The 18,188-nt window shown below is 41.0% G+C and overlaps 2 protein-coding genes across 2 annotated transcripts in view; one reads left to right on the top strand and one right to left on the bottom strand.

Annotated features, from left to right (window-relative positions):
• Window positions 1–177: 177 nt before the first annotated feature.
• Window positions 178–8,718, top strand: PSMC2 (proteasome 26S subunit, ATPase 2). The gene is made up of 12 exons (XM_084506963.1): window positions 178–332; window positions 2,179–2,216; window positions 3,418–3,499; window positions 4,191–4,290; window positions 4,646–4,777; window positions 5,396–5,468; window positions 5,616–5,711; window positions 5,979–6,143; window positions 6,651–6,738; window positions 7,517–7,719; window positions 8,266–8,362; window positions 8,445–8,718. The coding sequence occupies exons 1-12, from the start codon at window positions 263–265 to the stop codon at window positions 8,600–8,602; spliced, it is 1,302 nt and encodes a 433-aa protein (XP_084363089.1). The 5' UTR covers window positions 178–262; the 3' UTR covers window positions 8,603–8,718.
• Window positions 8,719–11,463: 2,745 nt separating this feature from the next.
• SLC26A5 (solute carrier family 26 member 5) overlaps window positions 11,464–18,188 on the bottom strand; it is a 35,911-nt gene continuing 29,186 nt past the window's right edge. The window contains exons 15-20 of the mRNA XM_084506954.1: window positions 17,588–17,657; window positions 16,029–16,121; window positions 15,222–15,344; window positions 14,173–14,352; window positions 13,837–13,891; window positions 11,464–13,293 (exon numbers count right to left, since the gene is read on the bottom strand). Of these exons, the coding sequence (XP_084363080.1) occupies window positions 13,151–13,293; window positions 13,837–13,891; window positions 14,173–14,352; window positions 15,222–15,344; window positions 16,029–16,121; window positions 17,588–17,657 (664 nt within the window). The 3' untranslated portion in view covers window positions 11,464–13,150. The remainder of the gene's footprint in view (window positions 13,294–13,836; window positions 13,892–14,172; window positions 14,353–15,221; window positions 15,345–16,028; window positions 16,122–17,587; window positions 17,658–18,188) is intronic.

The following is an 18,188-nucleotide window of genomic DNA, read 5'->3' as shown; positions in this document are numbered from 1 at the left end:
CATCACACCCCTAAACCATCACACGGGGGGGTGGGGGGCAACTCCCTAAACCATTACACCGGGGGGACACGGGGGGACCACTCTCCTCGGAAACACAGCGGGAGGGCAGGGAGCAGCCAGGGTGAGGGACTGAAGGAGGAAAAAGAAGAGGAGGAGGAAGGGGAGGAGGAGGAGGAGGAGGCAGCGGAGCCCCGGAAGCGTTACACAGCAGCGCCGGGCCTTCCGCAGGAGAAAAGGAGGAAGAGAAGCGAGGGAAGGCGCGATGCCGGACTACCTGGGCGCCGACCAGCGGAAAACGAAGGAGGAGGAGAAGGAGGAGAAGCCCATCCGCGGTGAGGGGCCGCCGCCGGCTGGGGGAGAGGCCGTCGGGCCCCCCGCCCAGCTCCCGCAGGGCGCACCGAGGGGCCGGGCCCCGGGGGGGAGCTGCTGAAAGGGGGGAAAAATGGGTTAAAACCGTGGAAAAACGCGTTAGATCTGGGCGTTGCGGCCTGGTTCTGTGAGGAGAGGGTCTTGGAAAGCCTGATTCGCTACTACGCGGCGTAATTAAAAAGATCAGCATGAGTAAACATGATATTTATCTTTTCTTCGTGAGTGGAGTCCTCCACAGCTCACTGCCAAATTCCCTGTGATCCCATCCCTTCAGTAAGGACTTCAGTGAAAGCAGAGCAGCAGTTCCCTCTGGTGACACTGACACAGCCTGAAAGCCACCAGTTGTGCCTCACACCGGGTGTATTTCACCTGCCTGTTTAGTTCACGCCATTAGTTGCAAAATAATAACATCTGGAGGAAAAAAGCACACCTATATGGCATCAGTGGTGGACTTTGAACTGCTCCCCCTCGAGAATGATTTCTGAATTACAGCAGGGTAGTGTTTAGTAGATACCAGAAAGTCAATGGGGTAGTGCAAATAATCGGGGGAGAAATACAGATCAGTACAGAAAATGTCTCCTTGAAACGCTGTATAATACACAGTGTGCCCAGATTTTCATGCTGTGTGTTTTTGGCTCCCTCTGTCATAAAAAGGCTACAGGGAAATTAGAGGAGAGAGAACAACAAAATGCTAGGGGTGCTTAAGGTGAAGACCAGGATTTGGTCTAAAAAGGTAGAGCTTTGGGGAGACAGGAGAGGGAATGGTGCAGGTCTGTTAAACTTCAAGTGATGTGGAAGTAAGTAGGGACCAACAGTAATTGTCACATTTTTCTTAACAGAGGGAGTTCACTGGGACAACCCTGTGGGACAGGACTCAGTGTGAAAGCTTAGACGTTTAAAAGCTGATGGTGCTTGATCCGATGCACGGATTTAGAGGCCCAAGTAAAATGTTTAAATTCCAAGTCTAAGTCAGGTAAAAGGAAGCACAATGTGAGTTAAACCAGGGGATTTCTTCCTGTATATTCCGCCAAAAGTTGCTGAAAGTTGACAGGGGCTCAAAGAGTTGTTAGGAAATGCTCATGTAAAGAAAATCTTTTAAGGACTTTTAATAACAACGTAGGACCCAAAAGTGGGAGGTCACTAAGTATTTGCTATGATCGTAGACCTTCTTGTTGGAGAAGGGGTATATATAGGACCAAACTGTTGATCTTGCCTAGTGCGACCATTCCCATGTGTACATTTTATACTATTAAAAATCGGCTTTATGGTAGTTATTGATTCCTGGCTGCTTTATTAGTTCACAGGAGTTTTTTGTTATTGCGATGAGCTTAGTTATGGTTGTTCTCTGCTCACGCTGCACAACTCGAGAGAGACAGCACTGCTAGAAGGTGGTGATTGAAGTGGTTATACAAAAGTTATTTGGATTTTAATTGATGTATTCCTAAACATAAACCAAAAGGTTGAAAAGGTGAAGTTTTGATTTCTTCTGTTCATTTTCTCTACAGTCACTGATGACAAGTTACCCTGAGCAAGTCAGAGTTTAAGTAGTTTGCTTACTGTGAGCTCTGGATGGTACAGATACTTAAGAGTGTAGCTGGAGACAGTTTTGTTTTTCTTGAACGTCTGACACTTTATTTATTTTCACTAAATCAAAAGAAAACAAAAGACTCAAAAGGATCCATTTTGAGGGATTTGTACATAACAAGAAGGCAAGCATTCATAAAAATGTGTATTTGCATGTTTTAGAAGCAGGTTTGATACTGTTTTTGTTTTATAATTGGAATCTAAGTCTTTCCTGTCTTGTTTCAGCACTGGATGAAGGAGATATTGCCTTGCTGAAAACCTATGTAAGTAACATTTGTATGCAAGAGTGTTAAATTAAAAAGAGAGTCTAGTTATGAATTGAATACACAAGTGGTGGGACATGTATTTAGTGAATAGTCAGGAGAAGCAGATCTGCTATTGATTTTTTTCTCCTGCCAAAATCTTTTCTCCCTTTTCCCTTATAACAAGAAAGCCCCAAACTCAACTCACAACCCTAAAAATAATCTAGTTATCTTGGAGCTAATGAAGTATTTTTAAATTTTTGCTCTGTGTCTTGTAGCTGATTGTCATGGGGTTCTAATGGCTAGGGTTTAATAGGGCTTTTTCACCAAGTAGCCAATTTTCCTTGCATTATAAAGAACTATCTTTAAGACTCTATCCAATTTGCTTGTATCCGGTTAGAAAAATCACAGAGTTTATCAGGGATAGCATAATCCTGGGAGGTGTGTTCCATGGACAATAAGGCTTGAAATGCAAACTACCCCTCTCTGCCAGAAAGTGCAGTGGGTCTGTTTAAGGACCCTTCAGAAGAAAGAAACTTTCAGCTTAGCGTATGTGTAGATTTGAATATGTTTGCCAGTAGTCTAAATTGCACTGAAAGTACAACTCTGCAACTGTGGAAGGACTCTGAAATAGGGGTTAAGCACACTGTGGCATCTTTTTTGTTGCCAGATTGGTAGGAGGGAGATCTTGTAAAGGAAATGCAGATCTGCTGGCATTAGGCCAGGCAAGATAGCAAAGCATTTTATCACCATTGAGAATCTCATATGCCCCTTGATCTTTCTGCTGTATCCTGTGGGTGATAGAGAGGTTGGATAAGGTAAAAAAAAGCACTCGTACAAATGTTTTTTCATTTGGTGCTATTCAGCTACTGCATGCAGAACTTCTGTATATAATTTTTACAAAGTTCTTTTTAGAGCTTAGGAAAAGAACAGTTACAAAATAAGGCTGCACAGGTTTAAAAGGAAAAACAAATCCTTGAATCTGACAGATAGGAGAAATTTCCACTTGCACGTTGCTCAGAACTGTGAAACTGCAATCTATTTTTGGTGGACGGAGTTATTATTATTACTGGAACTTAATACAATCTTTTTTGCTTGTGATCAATTGTTTTTTATTATACCAAGACAGTGTTGAACATTGTGATGCTCAGCATCTATTGGCACTTTTTCCTAGATAAAAAATTATCTGAGTTGAAAAATCAACACAATATTTCTTTTCCAGGGCCAGAGCACATACTCAAGGCAGATCAAGCAAGTAGAAGATGATATCCAACAACTACTTAAGAAAATCAATGAGCTCACAGGTATCTTTCCTTCTTAACATAACTTGCAGTAGAAGAGAGGCATACACCGAAATGGGTGTTTTAAGAAGTTGATTTTAAATAACTTTTGCATTGATTTTATTAATGTTATTTTTCCCTAAAGGATGCATTTCTTTATCTGGTAATGTGGGATTTTTACTTTGTAGGTGGCAGTCTCATTTTTGATTAGGCAGGTCTAATAAAACAAAATCCTTGATTTTTTTATTTTTATTTTTTCAAATATATGATGGAGATGGTATTTTTTTTATCCATGTTTTGGGAGATCTACAAGGTCTTCCATCTGTATGAATCCCTTAGCTTCTAATATCTTGCACTAAAGCTTTCCCTCGGTGAAAACACTTGCAGGCTTTCACTCCTTTTCTGAAACTGTTTTGAAATGTGCTTATGTTATCTTTCTCAAGTTTGAGTGTTGTTATTCATACTGCAAAATTGTATTAGAGTATGGATAGACTGGCGTTTGTGTATTCAGCTGGCACTGTCACAATAGTCCTTGTTTCTTCAGGGAGCTCATTAAAGAGATTTGCATGTGTTTTTCACTAGAGGTGTGTGTACGTGTTTGTTTAGAGATCTTAAAAAGCTTCCAGCAGACTTATGTGTAGAGTTCTCAGTATGTGAAAGGTTGCTGACATACCACTTAGCTTCTTCCTCCTCAGCCTGTCTGTGTTTTACCTAGGAATTAAGGAATCTGACACCGGCCTGGCTCCTCCTGCCCTTTGGGATTTGGCTGCAGATAAGCAAACTCTCCAAAGTGAGCAGCCGTTACAGGTCGCCAGGTGGGTGCACTCTTTCTTCAGTTTTGGAGTGGAGCTGCATAATGTTAAAAATGTGATTTATAACTTAGGTAGACTTTTTTTTTTTTTTTAAAGAAGCTTCACATTTTGTGTATATTGAGAATACTTCTAACCATCACATCAAAAAGCAAGTGTATTATGCTTGATGGTATATTACATATTTCACACTTGCATTTACTTTTATAATTATTGCATGTTGCTATAATAATAGAATCACAAGTACAATAGCTCTTCCAATATGTTTGGAGGATACAATCAGTCTATTTCGTGGTGCTTACAGAAATAGCAGGGCAGTTAATTGTTTACCTGGTGGCATTAATTGTATGTTCTGTATTAGGTGTACAAAGATCATCAATGCGGACTCCGAGGATCCCAAGTACATTATCAATGTCAAACAGTTTGCCAAATTTGTGGTGGATCTCAGTGACCAGGTGGCACCTACTGACATAGAAGAAGGCATGAGAGTTGGGTAAGCAAAATCCTTGTGTTCTTAGAGTTTTACTGAAGCTTTCTCATCTGGTCCATTGGGTTGACATCAACAACCAACATTTGATATTTTCACAGTAGTTGAAATCATAACAATGTCTTTCTGTTGGAAGACAATAATTTATCTGCCTGCTCTGATGGAAACGTTTTTGATCTCATTCTGCTGAAAACAAGTTCAGTGCACTATGGACTGAAACCTTTCACTGTGGGCCCCGATAGTCCCAGCTTTCAGGGAGCCTGAGCAGTGTGCTTTCTCTGTGACTGTCTACACAAATACACACAGAGCAGCTCCAGGAAACGTTTGCTTAAGGGATGAAGCCAGTTATCTGTAGAATCAATATTTTACCAGTTTGCTCTCCAGGAGATTTTGAAGTTTAGTTTTTAAAATATTTTGGGATTAATATTCTTGGAAGCCTTGAACTTCTCTGCAGAAGAAATCCCAGTTTCTAGCTCATCTGACTATTAGCTTTGAGGGCTGGGTTATCTCGATGCCAGAGAAAATAATAGTTTGAAAATTCTGCTTCATCTTTACAGAGTTATTTCTACATAGCAGTTTAATTAACTCTTGTTAAAATAAATATTCTTTATTTCTTCTCAACAGGGTGGACAGGAACAAGTATCAAATCCACATCCCTTTGCCTCCAAAGATTGATCCCACAGTCACCATGATGCAAGTGAGAATTGCCTTTACTTATTATGATACTGTTCAATCTTGTAATTTTAGTTTCTTTGGACGGATTTTGTTCTGGGCTGTTGAAGGCCTGAAGTTCATGCCTGCAGCATCGGGTTGTTAACTTCTAATTTACCTTTTTGTTATGCAGGTGGAAGAAAAACCAGATGTCACTTACAGTGATGTTGGTGGTTGTAAAGAGCAGATTGAAAAGCTCAGAGAGGTGGTTGAAACCCCTCTGCTTCATGTAAGTTACCTCTAGATTGAAACTCCTATTATTTTAAAACTATTCTGGTTATCTATTAGCATTTGAAAAAACAAACAAACAAACAAACAAAAAACCAAAAACAAACAAACAAAAAAAAGGTAATGTAGCTGAATGTAAATAACTAAGTTAAAAGAGGTCTAGTTTTAACAAATGAAATCCGGTCTAGTTTCATATATATTGCTTGTCATTAATGATTTTCTTACTTGGCACATAATCTTTGATGCCCTCTGTTTCCCACCATTACAGCCTGAAAGATTTGTGAACCTTGGAATCGAGCCTCCCAAAGGAGTACTTTTGTTTGGGCCACCTGGTACAGGCAAAACACTTTGTGCCCGTGCTGTTGCTAACAGGACTGATGCCTGCTTCATCAGAGTAATTGGATCTGAGTTGGTGCAGAAGTACGTGGGAGAGGTAAGAGCAAATTCTTAATGGAGCGTGGAGTGAATTGCAGAGCTGCAGTTGCGGGGACCAGACACCCTAGTGGATATGATGGATGGATGATCTAGCATGCTGGAGGCAGAAGGGGGTAGAAGAATTGTCAGGAAATCAGTTATAACACCTGAGCTATACTGTCACCAATGAAATGGATTTTGCAGTGCAGAGTTTAATTTGTGGTTTGGGGGACTCTAGAGTGAGGATTTTGGTCCCAACAGTGCCACTTCAGTTGGCCCTGAGGTAAATGACTTCATCTGGACTACTTCTGAATTTTAGTAGTGATTTGCCTCTTCTCTCCTTTATGAATTGCTTTAAGATTTATGAATTTCTGGTTATACATATATTTGTACAAATAAGAAGAGTTTAATCATTGGAAACTTAGAATTGTTTGGAGGCATGAATAGTGTGATAGTTTTCCTTTAACGTACCTTGAACCTGTAACAAAAATTTGAGGTGTGGGTGTGGTTGTTTTTTTCCTTTCAGGGAGCTCGAATGGTTCGTGAACTCTTTGAAATGGCCAGAACTAAAAAAGCTTGTCTCATATTCTTTGATGAAATTGATGCCATTGGAGGTATGTTTGTAGTAGATATCTCTACTTTCATACGAGAACTTTCAGATTTTCTTTTTGTGTTGAAATGCAGCAACAAGGATAAAGAATTACAAGAAGCTTACTTGTAAATACCTAAATACTACCAGCACATACTGTGTCTGGGAAGCTATCAAGAGGTGGTTTACATAGCCTGAACATATTTAGCTCAGATGTGAAGTCACTTCTGCATGTTTGTAACACCTGGATTATTTAAACTTTAGTAAAAACTTCTCTGTTGTATTTGGAAAAAGTCCTGTTAACTTAAACCCTCTTCAGGTTCTAGGCTACATACTAAATCTTTATCACTGCCTAAAAATTATGTTGTATTTTTTTTTCTTTTCTCACAAAGGAAGTACCTCAGTCTTTTCAAAGTAAAACAATTTTTACACAGGCAAGTGGGGAGGATTTTGGTTGAGGGGATGTAAATAAAAAAAATACTAAAAAGCAAACAAACAAAAAACACCAAGATGCATTTATACATCAGCATTTTGGTCAGTTACTAGGCAAGGAGATAGGCCCTGTAATATCAAGGATGAAGATACAGTGTTTATTGTAACTGACAGATAGCACCGATCACTTTTTGTTTGAAATGTGTCGTTTTCAACTAATCCCCTCACACCTTGTTATGAACTCATCACAAATATTTGTATGTAATTTAAATATATTTCTCCTGTTGTTTTACATACAACAGCTGTGACGTCTGCCTGCTCTGAAGGTCCCTCTCTTACTTTGTGTTTTCTCTCCCGTTTTCTCTCTCCAGGTGCTCGTTTCGATGATGGGGCTGGGGGTGACAACGAAGTGCAGCGCACCATGCTGGAGCTGATCAACCAGTTGGATGGTTTTGACCCACGAGGCAACATCAAAGTGCTGATGGCTACAAACAGACCTGATACTCTGGATCCAGCACTGATGAGGCCTGGGAGGTTGGATAGGAAGATAGAGTTTAGCTTGCCTGATCTTGAGGTCAGAATGCTTTCTTTCACTGTCAAATATATTTTGAGTGTTCTGATTTTGAGTGTTTCTTCAGTTAAGGCATTACTGTCTGGAAGCAGTTTACGAGAATTAACAAAAGCAGCACTCTTAGGTGAAGCCACATAGAAACCTGGGAGATTAAAGATGTGCAAAAGAAGGTTTTCCCCCACTGCACAAATTCCATCCCTGGCAGGGAAGCTGTAGCTATGCATACTGTATATTTCTGACTGAATAGATAAAGAAGTCTTTAACTGGTTCCATGATTTAGTAGTTTAGTTGGAATGTGCTTTATTTAGGTCTTTTGAGGTACTTCTGCCATTAAAGCTCTTTCAGTTACTTTCTTAATTCAGTTTTATGGACAGGTAGTTTTCCATTGCTTAAGTATTCTAGTCCACACATAGCAAATAAAACTCTAATTTCCTACCTACCTATCATTTTCCATCTGCCCTTGCTGTGGAAGGGGACAGCTACATGCTGAGAGCAAGTCAAGTCACCACCTTTTTTGCACCATGAACACTTCTATCCACTCTTTTTCAGGGGCGAACTCACATATTCAAGATACACGCTCGTTCAATGAGTGTTGAAAGGGACATAAGATTTGAGCTGTTGGCTCGACTGTGTCCTAATAGCACAGGTGAGTTTTTTAAAAATATTTTGCATATGCTTCCTCTCTGTTGGTGGTCAGTGTTGAATTCATTTGCCCCTTTCTTTTAAAGGAGCTGAGATTCGCAGCGTCTGCACGGAGGCAGGCATGTTTGCGATCCGAGCACGTCGAAAAATTGCAACTGAGAAAGACTTCTTAGAAGCAGTGAACAAAGTCATTAAATCCTATGCGAAGTTCAGTGCTACTCCCCGCTACATGACCTACAACTAATACCTTGGAAAATTTTTCCTTTTTCTGTAGTTTAACTTTGTGAAACCAAAATCCACATGTAGTCATTCGTGTCTTGTTCTTGGAAGCAAGAAATAAATGAAATATTCCAAATAACAGATGGGATTTCTTTATGAATATGTTCCACGCTTAGTGGAGTATTGCTGCTGTAGAGAAGTCTTAACACCACAGCCTAAACCAGCAATGTATTTTTAAATGGATACCTGAGCAGTGTTAGAAATCTTGAGTTCAGATTCCCAGCCACCGTTTACACCCCAAAACTTAGAGTCTAAGCTGGGGAAGCACTGAAAGATCCCAAAGAGACTGCAGTGCTTCTGGGTGTACTCGGAAATGCTTGATGCTAAGCAGCAAGGTGTAGGTGTGTCCCAAGAAAAGGAGAAAAGAAAATGCAAATGTTGAGCTAAGGAGAAAGCACAAACAGCTCAGCTCACGGTCTTAGTGGTCAGTCACTGCCAAGCTTGGGGAAGATGTGAAGGGCTCTGTTTTCTCCATGGGTGAACGCTGGTGCTATCATACTATCATAACCACTCTGCAGGGGGGGAAATTTTATTCTTCATCCCTTTTTCAGAGATTCTTCTGTTTCTTACTAAATAGTAAGTGTTGCATCAAGAGGGAGGAAGAAGTGAGTGTAATTTCAGAGCACTAAGGAAATGAAGATTGTTTCCTCACGTTCCTGCTCTAAAAAAAACCTTGAAGTTTGACATCAGTCTAAATCTACTAGTGAGTACTTTGATATGTCATATTACTTGTATAGGATGCTACTAAACACAGAGGTCACCCTGGTAGGGTCCTGATGCTTCAGTATCTGGAAAATTGCTTGTAGTCGGTGGCTGCAGATAAAAGGTTGATATTTATCTGGCATGTTCCTGTAGAGCTGCACTGGTAGGTCGCTGAAAAGCAACGTACTTTCATTTGACCTTTTTCAGGCATTGCATCAAACTGTGAAAAGTGAGTTAGAAAAAAGAGCCTGAAGAAACACCTGAGAATGTAAAGCTGTTTGGGAACAGTTTTGTCTTGAAAGTGAGAGAAATTTTATCAGGTTTAATTTCAACAATTTTTTTTTTGGGGGGGGGAGGGGGTTTGGGTAGGTTGCAGGTTTAGTGGTAGGACAGAATATTTTCATTCTGAGCCAGAGAGGAAAGTGGGTCAGAAAGCAGCAGCGACTGAATATGGCTCAAAGTGCAGTGCTTGAAATGAAATGTACCTTTTATTTAAGAAGGGTGAGTAAAGTATGTAGGAAGGAGCTGGTGCTCGCATCCTGAATTACCATCAGTGCTCTTGCGAAAAAGTAAGGGGAAAGGAATATTGTTCTCAGCGTTAAGTGGCATCTCGACATCCAGCAGGACCTCGGCTACTCAGTGCTGTTTGCTGTGGTGAGGCTTCAGCACTGCGCGTCTGAATGTAGGCAAAGGGGAGAGGAAAAAGGATGTGGGTTTGTTTAACCCAACACTGACAAGCTTAAGGTGGGATTTAAACTTCTTGCTCTCTAAAGAGCAGCTTGTCCCTCAGCAGAAGGGCAATCCATTTACTTTTCAGTAGGTGACAGGCTGGAGAGCACTGTCTCAGCTGGTGGCAGCAAAGCACAGTAAGACCAATCAAAAGCTTCCAGATTTTACTTTACTAGATGAATTACCAGCAATGCTGCTAGTAATTAGGAGTGGGGTGCACAGCACCAGCCCCACACAGGCTGATCCCAGCAGCTCACCAGGAGAGCCACAGGGGGAAATGCAGCATCAGTTGCGTTGCAGTGGCACCTGGACAGGGTCTTATGCTGGAGCCAGGAGGGTGAGGAGCAGTAGAGACACATTCACATGGCTCGTGGCAGCACTTGAGTGCTGCTGAAATGAAGAACGCAAGCAGGCTGATAACCCCAACATGGGGAACACTTCCTTAGCTCTAAACGGTGGGTAACAAAGGCCAAAACTGCATGAAGAAGACACCTTCTACTCTATAATTTTTTCTTCCCATCACCTCTTTTTTGAACTATGCATACAGGAAATCTTGAAACTCTCTGGACTGACCTTAAGATTGTCTCTTCCCTCAGCAGGGCTGCAAGAAATCTGGTTGAGAGACCAACCTGTAGTACTGTTCTAGCCCAAGCATACGCATTTGCTCATTTGATGTCACACAGCCACGAGGTAAGTGTTTGTCTTGGGAGATGCATCAGTCAACCACGAGCTGCAGCTGCCCTGGCAGCCAAAAGGGCAAACCAGTTTGGGGTGCATTACACAGCCCAGCCAGCCAGTCAAAAGAGGTGAGTCTTTCACTGCATGTAGTTGGTGTGACCTCACCTTGAATATTGTGTGCAGTTCTGGCCTCCATGTTATAAAAAGGACGTTAAAGTCCTCGAAATCCTCTAGAGGAGGGCAGCAAAGCTTGTACAAGGGCAGGAAGGCACGGCCTGTGAGGAGGGGCTGAGGGCACTCAGAACAGGAGGCTGAGGGGCGGCCTCATTGCTCTCTGCAGCCTCCTGAGGAGGGGACGTGCAGAGGGAGGTGCCGGTCCCTGCTCCCAGTAACTGATGACAGAATGTGGGGGAATGGCACAGAGCTGCACCAGGGGAGGTTCAGCCTGGACATCACAAAAAATTTCTTTGGTTTTAGGGTGTTCAAATGCTGGAATGGGCTTCCTAGAGAGGAATAACATGCATTAACTTTTGGTTAGCCCTGAAGAGGTCCGGCAGTTGGACTGGATGGTCGTTGAAGGCCCTTCCAGCTGAACTCTTCTATACTAGTCTAGTCTACTCTTCCTAGCCCACACCTTAATAACAGGCAATTGCACCCTGGGACGTTGGCTTTTCCCACGTACGGTGTCTTGCTGAGACAAAGTAGGGAATTTTGGTATGTTATGACAATCACTTTATTTTAGAAGTTGACAAGATTTTGATGTGAACTGAAGAGACTACATAGTTAAAAACTGAAGCTGCAACAAGCTGAAAGTAGAAAAATATACTGTATGTAGATACAAAGGCTTGTTAAACTAGTTAACATTATAAAATGTACCAAAAAGTTTTTTTTTTTTTTTTTAAATAAACACACACACTGTGTTAACGTGCATTCAATTCATACTTTGAACTCCAGCTAAGCAGTAACTTCTGATGCAGAAAGCTTCCTATCCCTAGTGGCAGGGGAGTCCAAGGAAAGGAAACACCTTCCCCCACTGCCCCCAGTTCTTGGAAAACTCAGTTTACTTGAAGCAAACCCTAAGCGCAACAGTTTGAACCAAAATAAAAGTAGCAGATTCTGCACTGAGAAAAGAGGAAATAGTCTGAATTTCCGTATGCACAGGACCTTTGCTTTGAGGGTGCTAAACAAAATGTTACTTAACCCTCCTCTGCTGCCCCTGTGCTATTGAAATAACTTACAGAGGAACACTTTCACGTTCCTACCTTTGATCAGATTCATATTGGTTGGTGTTAGGGGAATACAGGCATTGAAGATCTATTTTGCCTGAATTATATTTCCATATTTTGCGACTCACACACAAAGTCAAAGAGTACCATAGTGGCCAGGTTGTAAGGCCAAAAGAAAAAAAAAACAAGCTACCGATTCATTAAAAATACCCAAACACATTTTGGAGTTCTACTGAAATCTATTTCACAAAGCACTTAAAAGCTGAGGCAGAAGCAGCAGTGCTGGTAGAAAGACATCTCAGGCAATGGGAAAGTATTTCTCCTTTTTGGACCACTGAGACTTTAGACCTTGTCTACCGTTTTATTCCAACTGCATTGAGGGCATCCATTCTTAAGGTAATTTTAATAGGCCTCATTCCTGCCTTAAGCCAGTTTTGTCTACAAACCTGAAGCTAAATTAATTTTAGCTTAAAACCAGCTGTATTATTTTTTTAGAAAGTATAACCAGGTTTTGGCAGTGGAAGTACCGTATTGATAACATAACAATTAAACAGTAGGTTTTTAACATGAAATTCACTTAGGAGTGAAAATATTCAGGGAACAAAAGGATAAACACAGTTGAGACAGGTTAGGTAATTAAAAAACCAACTGTACCATCAAGATTTAAAAACAGGAGCAGCTAATGCCACCAGTGTGAATTCATGAATCCAGCTGGCAGATCATTACAGTTTATACAAATCTGTGGTATGCAGATGTTGACATCAGGCTTTAAAAGTAATCTACAAAAAAACTGTAAAGACACTGGTACAGTGCATTGGAATTGCAGAACAGTTTTCTTCTGCAAGATCCCAGCTTGCAGTGAGTTAAAGTGCCCATTTTCTCAACAGGAATAGGAATGTCACCTTGTCTATCAGATTCAGACTGTAGCTTACTACAACGAGTTTTCTCACCTTGCATAATTTCATGCTTATGTCATTGGAAGGCTGTACCCTGATGGAAGGAAAAAATTCAAGAGCATGAAGGCTTCCAAATTCCTTGTCCACTCTTCCTACCGAAAGCCCCACCCTATACCCGTAGATACAAATAGCCTTAGGCTCTCTTTAAACTGTGCAAATTAAATATTTGAAAAGAGTCTCTATCAGCATAAATCAGACTTCCATTCTGCTAGATGTCAATCCTCAGAGGTCTGAGGCAGTCTGTGAAGTAGACCTGTGTTTCACTTGGCAAGCAAGGACAGCATCGTGAATACTGTGAAAGAGCAGCTCTCTTGTTACAGTGTTGTCAAAAAAATTCAGTCTCGTCAGCTCATTCATAACAGGACCTACAAATTAAAACAAACAATTATGGAATCAGTACATAAACAAAAGTAAAAGGTGGAAGACAAAAGCATCTCAAGAAAATGATGACAAATTGTTCTCTTGTCATTACTTTAAACATTTAAAATATCTGGATGAATTGCATTATACTTCTACTCCAAAAAAATAATTCTCTTTTCCAGCCACACAGAGAGGCCTGTTCTTGGCTGAAGATGCTACAATTCCAAATATCACCAACTTGGAACACTGCAGGCTTTTCTTCTAACTACATCTTTACAACTTCAAGGTACAACATTAGGTGCACCACTCACAATTTGCCAGCTGGAAGAAATGGGAGCAAGATCAGAAAACTCATTACATTAGGACTCCACTTACACTGAAGTGAAGGCTCTAATCCATACAGGTTTGCTCTTCCTCAAATTGAATTTTAGTTCAATGTTACTCAAAATAAGCACTGATACTACTGAGGCAATTGGCAGGAGAAAACTCAGAAACAGAGGGTAAGAGACACAATCTCTCCCACAAATTCACAAAAAAACTCAACTCACCACTACAGCTGGCAATACAGACGTGGACTGAAACTTCTTTGTATTCTTTTATAATCTGCAATAGAGTTAAACTGAAGTTAAACACATTATCATTATGCACATCGTTCTTCTGGAAGATGTAAACTAGTTACTGTGAGAGCTGCACATTCTCCAGTAATTCAGCTGAAACTTACAGAGCTACAGAATTAAAACTGATTATGTGAGATACTGGATTGTATCTGAGTTGGCATTTACATCCTATGATGACAGGTTCCCTACTAGGTACCTAACTTACAGTTTTTTGTTTTTTGTTATTTAATTTTATTTTTTTAGGAAAAAAAAAAAAGCCCTACTTACTGATTTTAAGGTTTTTGCTCCAACTGAATCCACAAAGTTCACTGGGGTGAAATCCAGAATTAAAGAGTGAATGTTTGTTTCGGGCTCCACAAAGTGTTCAAGCTCATCAAGAGATTTTCCATTTACAGGTAACTCATCGTTTGCTATCTCATGTTTTACATTTCCTTCCACATCATTACTCTGTGAGAGAAGACAAATAAAGCTAAACGACAGCCAATACTTTTTCAGTGTAGGTCCCCTTCCTCCCCACACACAGCTGTTCTGCCAGCCTTTGAAAGGTGTACAGCTCTAAACCATTACAGGGACTGGCTTTATCTATATCAGGGCTTAGTCTCCTCTACCCAGTCTTTCTACAGTCACATGCACAGCTTAAAGCTATTATCTTGGGAGTGAATTACTTATTTCCAAACACAGGCACCTGTTCACATACTTTTGCTCTATTTTCTTGCCTTAGCCCTGTGCATCATGTTGAGGTCTACATATTTAAAGGAAGAGCCAGAAATCGGGCTCCAAACTTAGGCATTTGCTTGGTTTTCCCTGATAATAAGCACTCACCAGCTCCCACCAAGGGGATGAATTTAAACATGCACAAAGGCACAAACGTGTTTCAAACAACCCTTCTGAATGCACCTGCCTCTGTTACCCATGTCAGGATCAGCAGTGCGGACGGCATCTTTTAACTGATAACAAAATTTATTACAGGACCTTCTCTTTTATCTTATTTCTGTATGATTATTCTGAACGTGCAGAGGAGAGTGGCAGAGGCTGGATCCCTCTACCTTCTGCTGACACCACTGCTGAGACAGTATGATAGTGTGAAAGGCTCTGCTCCCCTAGCGTGGTATCTTAACGTAACTGAGGTTCAACACAAGTATCCAATCCAGCCATGAGCCTCTGATCCTTCTGCTGTTCCTTAGTAGCCTGTCCACACTGCACAGTGCTTGTTCTCTAAGTTTTCCTACCCAAGAAGCACTCTGTGCCTTTTATAAACAAGAATGGTAACACCGAAAAGCACCGTGTTAGCTGATAAAGTAGAGGTAAATATTTACCGAAGAATTCACTAGCTTCAATACAGCTTTCTTTTTGAGTTCGTTAGCCTTCTTTATTTCCCTGGCGTGCTTCTTCTGGGCTTTTCTCCTTGCTGCTAATATGGCACAAGGGTCCACTCCAGTCTGCCATGAAAAGAAATCGTGATCAGACAAGATCCAGCTTGTTAGGATGACATTGCAGTATCAATTAGCACTGAATTCATCACTATCATAAATTTTAAAGAAGCCTGCATTATTCAGTGTCCCTTGGTGGGGGTGAGAACAGTATAAAGTAAGAAGGAATAATCTTCGCAAGCACTGTGTTAACAAGATGAGGAAGAGATGCATCACATTCTTCTCTTGAGATCAGAGGTGCCATATTTCAACAGAATGCTGATTTGAGTGCAGAAAGCAGAGGGGGGAGAAGTGCACTTGGACACAAATTGCTAATACCTCTTGCTTTGTGGAGGAGTACCACCTACCTGTTTTGTACAAGACTCGTCATGGAAGCTACAGAAAAATTTTTCACAAGTTAGTACGAGTGTAAATGCTACCAGGTCAGGCAGTTCTGTCCTTAGCTAGCTCTGCTTCTGCCAATCCCACCCAGTCAAATGTGGGTCAGGCAGGAGGTGAGGCATGCTCTACATGCTGTTTACTCCCTCCCACCATCTTGTTCCTTGCTAAGATGATCTGCAGTTGGCCGGAGGATCACCTCATATCTTCTCATATCATACCAGAGGTCACTGTATTAGGGGCTATGCTAAAGGGCGTTTCGAAAGATGTTTTGAATTTTCAAGACATAGGTAGTAAAGATTTTGCTTTGCTCACCTTTTTCTTCAGTGCACTTGTGTACGACTCGCTATTGGCGAAATAAAGTGACGCATTAGCTTGAAATATTTTTATACCAGGACATTCTTTAACCTAAGGAAAAAAAAAAAGGATGTTCACAGTTAGGTACTGCTTGCTTTAGAAGAAAAGCAGCTGTATGCATGATCACAAGACATGGTGTTACTCTTACATGCAGCCCAACAGCCAACCCTGGATGACTGTCAGCATGTATCAAAGACGGTCAGCACTGCTGTAAGCAAGCCAGTTAGAAGATCAGTTCATCCACCTTTCTAGGTGCCATACTGCACTGAATCAATGCCAAGTGACACTTCTGTTTATAACGAAGAAATGTACAGCCATAAAAAGGAATTTAGTATTCACATTTAGTATTCAACATTCTCTGATGTTCTCTGCAGGTGGTATTCATGTGAGGAAATCATGCAGATCTAGGAATGCCTCCTTTTTTCCTCCCTATCTGCAGGCATAACTTCTTTCTCTCCTTCTCTTTATTTCTTGTGTCCTCAGCTACCAAAACAAAAGCCTTTAGTTATAGCCTTTACAAATCTTTGGTTTTATTTAAACAGACCTTTTCATGGATCTTAATATCACGTCTTTACTTTAAACCAAGTGATCTCTGAGCAGCCTGCACTCTGACATTTTACATGAAAATGATCTGAGCAACAGCAGCGATACAGCCTGCCATATGCTACCAGCCCCACCTTTGTACAGGTGTAGGAAATGCAAACTGCATTCAATATAACAAAAGCTGAGTTTCCTCTTCTTTGTTTATAGCAATAAACATGTCCACATAAACTTTTGCTTCGTGTCATATTCAAAGCAGAACTATTGGTGAGGGAATGCTTTCAGATTACAGCATGGTCTTTTCACAGTTTTTTACAGGCTGGCTCCTGAGTAAAGGGGTTTGTAACCTTCATAGCAGCATCACTGACAACACGGCAGAGTGTGCAGGAAATCATGGCTGCTGGTTGCAAATACATAGAGCATGCTCAGAGCCATTATATTTACAAAATATACTGCCTTTGTCAACTTTTGGTTGAACAAAACCGCATTTATAAGAAGCTGAATGCATGGCGAGTGATCGTGTCATGTTTAATCAGCAGGGCCCAGGTAGAGGCAGGGAGATGCTGTTCTGAACAGCTTTTGCAATGCTAAAGAACACAACCGTTTGGGTCCTGCTGGCTACACATTTCATTTAATGCTGCCACAATTAAAGAAGGTAGTCTTGTATACATTTGACTAGACAGCAGGTTTAGCAGAGGTATTTCTGTAAGTCTTACCATTTTGTAGTATGTAACTAGTATAAAGGCTACTGTTGATCACCTCCTGGTTAAATGTACATGCAGGACCAAAAGCCAGCATGTTGAGCAGTACAGCTTTTGCTAGTAACACTACATTTACTTTCTTCTCCCAAGCATAACACAGGTTATGCTGAACAGAGAGCTCTAAATATGCAATGTGGTGGGGTTAAGCAGCCAATTGCCACTGTTATCTTTGTTTCAACACAGAAAAATGTTCAATGCAGAAGAATACACTCCTACCTCTTCATACTCTTCCACATCGCAGTAGATATCTGTGTCAGGAATCTGACCGAGGATTCTGTACTGAGGTCTGGAGAGAAATGGAAATAACTGTTTCAATATTATCACTTATAAACTGGAGAAGTGAGTTCTTAATACAAGTTGAAATTTATCTTACATAGTTGTTCTGTTTGCTACAGGTTTATCTAAGCATGGTCAAATGCAGTGGGCAGTTTACGAAAGGAACATAACGAAGGGCCATCTGGTGACTAGTCAAGTTTGCTTCTGTCAGTGCAGAAACAATTTGGAAACAGAGCACTCTGATGTTGTCATTTGCTGAAAAGCATGGGCCTGCAAAGTTACAGAGTAAATTTTCTTTGATGCAAACTGGCGCGACTCCACTGACCATTTGTAAATATGGCAGCTCACACTGGCACAAACCATGCTGCAGTTTCAAAAAGCTGTTCGGCTCCTGGGACAAGCATGCCTGAGAAGCTGAACATTCCCAACTCAGAGGCAAAATGACAGCAAAATACATCACTGCTCTGGTTAAAAGGACCAAGCCATATGCAGCTGGCAGAAAAATACTCTTATGTAGGCAGAGTGGAAATTTCACAGTTTG

This window comes from Aythya ferina, assembly GCF_964211825.1.
Source record: "Aythya ferina genome assembly, chromosome: 1".
NCBI classification, from domain to species: Eukaryota; Metazoa; Chordata; class Aves; order Anseriformes; family Anatidae; genus Aythya; species Aythya ferina.
This window is presented reverse-complemented; position numbering and strand designations above follow the sequence as displayed.

Excerpts from the sequence above, each read along its gene's own strand:
- PSMC2 (XM_084506963.1), top strand. The coding sequence starts at position 263 with ATGCCGGACTACCTGGGCGCCGACCAGCGGAAAACGAAGGAGGAGGAG. Across the intron at positions 4,291-4,645 it reads CAGCCGTTACAGGTCGCCAG|GTGTACAAAGATCATCAATG; the intron begins GTGGGTGCACTC and ends GTTCTGTATTAG. Across the intron at positions 7,720-8,265 it reads TTAGCTTGCCTGATCTTGAG|GGGCGAACTCACATATTCAA; the intron begins GTCAGAATGCTT and ends ACTCTTTTTCAG.